This window comes from Malaclemys terrapin, chromosome 4, assembly GCF_027887155.1.
Source record: "Malaclemys terrapin pileata isolate rMalTer1 chromosome 4, rMalTer1.hap1, whole genome shotgun sequence".
Classification (NCBI taxonomy): Eukaryota; Metazoa; Chordata; order Testudines; family Emydidae; genus Malaclemys; species Malaclemys terrapin.
Genome location: NC_071508.1, coordinates 61,397,402 through 61,401,403, shown reverse-complemented (window position 1 = coordinate 61,401,403; position 4,002 = coordinate 61,397,402). Strand labels below are relative to the sequence as shown.

At 55.0% G+C, this 4,002-nt stretch overlaps 1 protein-coding gene across 1 annotated transcript; it reads right to left on the bottom strand.

Moving 5' to 3' along the window:
- Nucleotides 1–2,257: 2,257 nt before the first annotated feature.
- LOC128836140 (zinc finger protein 350-like) lies at nucleotides 2,258–3,752 on the bottom strand. The gene is made up of 3 exons (XM_054026156.1): nucleotides 3,729–3,752; nucleotides 3,173–3,299; nucleotides 2,258–2,385 (listed from the first exon to the last, which is right to left on the bottom strand). The coding sequence occupies exons 1-3, from the start codon at nucleotides 3,750–3,752 to the stop codon at nucleotides 2,258–2,260; spliced, it is 279 nt and encodes a 92-aa protein (XP_053882131.1).
- Between the last annotated feature and the right edge of the window lie 250 nt (nucleotides 3,753–4,002).

Here is a 4,002-nt window from a genome sequence, read left to right as displayed (position 1 = left end):
AATTCAATAAGATCATCCGCAAAGTACTACACTTAGGTAGGAATAAAGAATTACACAAATGCAGAAGGGGAAATAACTGCCTAGGAAGGAGTACTGCAGAAAACCATCCAGGGTTATAGTGGATCACAAACTAAATACGAGTCAATAATGGAATACTTTATAAGGAAAAAAAAAGCAAATATCGTTCTGGGATGTATTAGCAGGAGTGTTGCAAGCAATATGCGAGAAGTAATTCTTCCACTCTACTCAGCACTGGTAAGGCCTCAACTGGAGTATTGTGTCCAGTCAGGGCATCACATTTTGGGAAGGATGTGAACAAATTGGGGACGTCCACAGGAGAGCAACAAGAATTATTAAAGGTGTAGAAAACATGACCTATGAGGAAAGGTTGAAAAAATTGCGTTTGTTTAGTCTGGAGAAGAGAAGGGTGGAGGAGGCTGATAACAGTCTTCAAGTACGTAAAAGGTTGTTACAAAGAGGAGGGTGATAAATTGTTCCCTTTATCAACTGAAGTCGGGACAAGAAACAATGGGCTTAAATTGCAGCAAAGGAGATTTACATTTAGAGATTAGGAATAACTTCCTAAGTGTAAGGTAGTTAAACACCGGAACACCTAGGGAAAATGTGGACTCTCCATCATTGAAGGTTACTAAGAACAGGTTAGACCAGGGGTGGGCAAACTACGGCCCGCGGGCTGGATCCAGCCCCCAGGGCTTTGGATCCGGCCCGCGGGATTGCCACGCCTGTGGCGCTGCGGGCCCCATGCTACTCCAGGAAGCGGCTGGCACCACGTCCCTGCGGCTCCTGGGGGGGGGCGGGGAGGGGTAGAGGCTCCGAGCGCTGCTCTTGTCTGTGGGTACCTCCCCCGAAGCTCCCATTGGCCGCAGTTCCCCGTTCCCGGCCAATGGGAGGTTCAGACGAGGTAGACACAGGCAAGAGCTGCACGCGTAGCCCTGTGCCCCCCCTCACTCAGGGGCTGCAGGGACATGGTGCTGGCCACTTCCCGGAGCAGCGCCAGGCCAGGGACAGGGCAGGCAGGAGCTGCTGCTACCCCGGAGCCACTCCAGGTAAGCAGCGCTGAGCCGGAGCCCACACCCTGAACCCCTCCTGCACCCCGCACCCCAACCTCTTGCCCTGAGCCCCACGCCGCACCCCGCACCCCTCCTGCATTCCAACCCCCTGCCCTGAGTCCCCTGCCACACCCCTCCTGCACCCCAACCCCCTTCCCTGAGCCCCCTCATATGCCCCGCACCTCCTCCCACACCCCACACTCCCTCCCACACCCCATCCCCCTGCCCCAGTCCTACATTCATGGCCCTGCATGCAATTTCCCCACCCAGATGTGGCCCTCGGGCCAAAAAGTTTGCCCACCCCTGGGTTGGACAGACACCTGTTAAGGATGATCTAGAAAGATAATACTTAGCCCTGCCTCACTTCAGGGGATTGGACTAGATGATCTACCAAGATCCCTTCTAGGCCTACAATTTTATGATTCATAGATATCAAGGCCAGACAAGCTCACTGTGACTCCAAACTCCATCTTGCTGCTGTGATTTTCCACAGTAAAAACAAAGGGGTCCTTCCACATGGCAGAGGGTATAAAAGACCCTGGAAACCTGGAAAGTAGGAATGCTTCCAATCTCCGGAGTAACCTCTCTACAAGTGAAGTTTTGAACAAAGGACTGAATGACCCATCCATGCATTGGATGTAATTCCATCAAGCCTGAACCAAGAACTTTGCAATTGTTTTATGTATTTGATTCCATTTAACCAGTTTTAACTCTCATTTGTATTTCTTTCTTTTTATGAATAAACCTTCAGATTTTAAAGGATTGGCAACAGGGTGATTTGTGGGTGAAATCTGAATTGTATGTTGACCTGGGTCTGGGGCTTGGTCCCTTGGGATCAGGAGAACCTTTTTCTTTAACTGGGGACACTGGTTTTCATAACCATTGGTTCCTATAAGGAGTGCTACTGGTGGTGATACAAGGGAACTGGGCTATCTGAGGGAACTGCCTGTATTTGTCTTGGAATTGTCTGGTTAGCCAGTGGGGTGAAACCGAAATCCTCTCTGTTTGGCTGGTTTGATGTGCCTTAGTAGTGAAGGACCCTCAGCCTTGGGCTGTGACAGCCCTGCTCCAAGCAGGTCGTCCTGAATTGATACTCTCAGTTGTGTCACCCAAGAGCACCCCTGGTTACACTTCTACATTAAGGAGCCCTCTGCTAACAGCTGTGTGAATCAGAAGGGACTGGATTATTATGACTCATCTGAGGAGGGGCTCTCAGGCCCTGAGCTTTCCCTGGAGCTCTCGGCATCCCTGATACAGAGCTCTGTCTCCCCTACCTCGATCCGGTGGATTAAGTCTGGTTTGGAATTTGAATAGCCTGTTTTGGGGGAAATAATTCGTTTTTCACTAAAGTTTTAGGGGCAGGGATTCATTTATATGTTGGTGCAACCCAGCACAACAGGGCCTGGATCTCAGTCAAGGTGTGTCTGCGCAGCACTGGGTGTGACAAGGCCCCGATGTCGGTCAGGGTGTGTTCGCACAGTACCTGGCACAGCGGGACACTGCACGCAGCGACAGAGGAAAGCCCAAGAGATCCCAAGCAGAAGAAAAATGATATAAACCTTCCTTAGAGGAGACTTCTTCCCCTCTCCCACCAGGCAAGTTTGGTTCATACTCTAAAGCTATGGAACCTTCTCAATTTGCTTTGGGGGCTGAGTCACGTGGCACAAGGTGGCTCCATTACACAGACCTATCAGTTCTTTTGCTTAGGATGCAGCATCGTTCAATTGTATGGTTGTTAAATTTATGATGTTCATTCTTTTTGGGGAGGTGTGAAACTGTTACAAGCAGCAGGAGAGTTTTCTTCCTGCCTTATTTGTCTAACTAGAGTCAGTTCCTGAGGCAGAGTTGCTGTCCTCTGTGTCTGGGCTGGGATTCCTGGAAGCGGTTGTTGCTCATGTGCTGTTTGCAACCACCTCTGTTGCAGGACTGAGGTACATAATGTTAGACTAAGATTAAATCCGGGCTCTGTAGCCCTGATTTCTTATTTAAACAGGAAACCAGCCTGAAAGGGGCTGACATTTGCCACCACATGGCAGCTGAGGCATCAAGGAAACCTGCCAGAACTCAGAGCTGTGAGTAAAAAAAGGGAAATCAGTCCTTACCCAAGGAAACAAGGGCCTGGTAATTCCTTAGCATCTGGTCCCGGTACAGATGCTTCTCTGGCTGGGATAAGAGCTCCCACTCCTCCCAGGTGAAATACAGAGCGACGTCCTCGAACACCACCTGGAGCTGCTGGCACAAGCGTTACACACTCAGCACCTTCCGCTCCAGCCCCCAGCCCGGAGTCTCAGCAGGGGACGCGGTTTCTAGGGGAGCGACTCCCAGGGACCCCCGGCCCAGCAGCTGTGACCCAGGGAGACCCCGCTCTCGGCTTTGTGGGCAGGTCTCGGGGCCCCAAAGCCGCTCCCCGGCCCCAGCGCTCCGGCTGCTCCAGCCCCTGCGCCCCCAGGCTGCGCTGGTGCGAAGCGGGACCCCGGGCCCTGCCTGACCCCACCGCACTGAGCTGCTCCCTGCCCCGGGGCAGCGCCACCCCCGGGAGCTGCTGCAGCCCCCAGCCCCGGGGTCACTCGCGCGGGAGGGACCCGGGTCCCGGCCCCCCTCGGCCCCCAGCCGGGACCAGCCAGTGCCCGGCCGGGGAGTCCCCGCCCCGCGTCCTACCTGCGCCGGCCCCGCTGCAGCCATCGCCGGCCCCGGCCGCTTCCTCCGGGCAGCGACTTCCCGACCCGCGGCTGGTGCTTCCCCGGGGCCGCCTCTCGCCCGCTCCCCGCCCTGGGGCTGCAGCCGGGACCCGCCCCGCGCACGGGCCGGGCTGGGACCCAGGTGTCTGGGCTGGCCCCGCTCCGCTCCAGCCCTGCTGCGCTCCCCACTCGGTCCCGCGCATGCGCCGCCTGCTCCAGCAGCCGGGGGAGGCCCCAGCGCAGGGACCTTCCGG

What these genes read in the sequence shown, in the direction of transcription:
- LOC128836140 (XM_054026156.1), bottom strand. Translation starts at nt 3,752, where the DNA reads ATGGCTGCAGCGGGGCCGGCGCAG. An exon ending in CTGCAGCGGGGCCGGCGCAG is followed by an intron (nt 3,300 to 3,728) that starts GTAGGACGCGGG and finishes TTGTGCCAGCAG; the next exon opens with CTCCAGGTGGTGTTCGAGGA. An exon ending in CCAGGCCCTTGTTTCCTTGG is followed by an intron (nt 2,386 to 3,172) that starts GTAAGGACTGAT and finishes CCCCCAAAACAG; the next exon opens with GCTATTCAAATTCCAAACCA.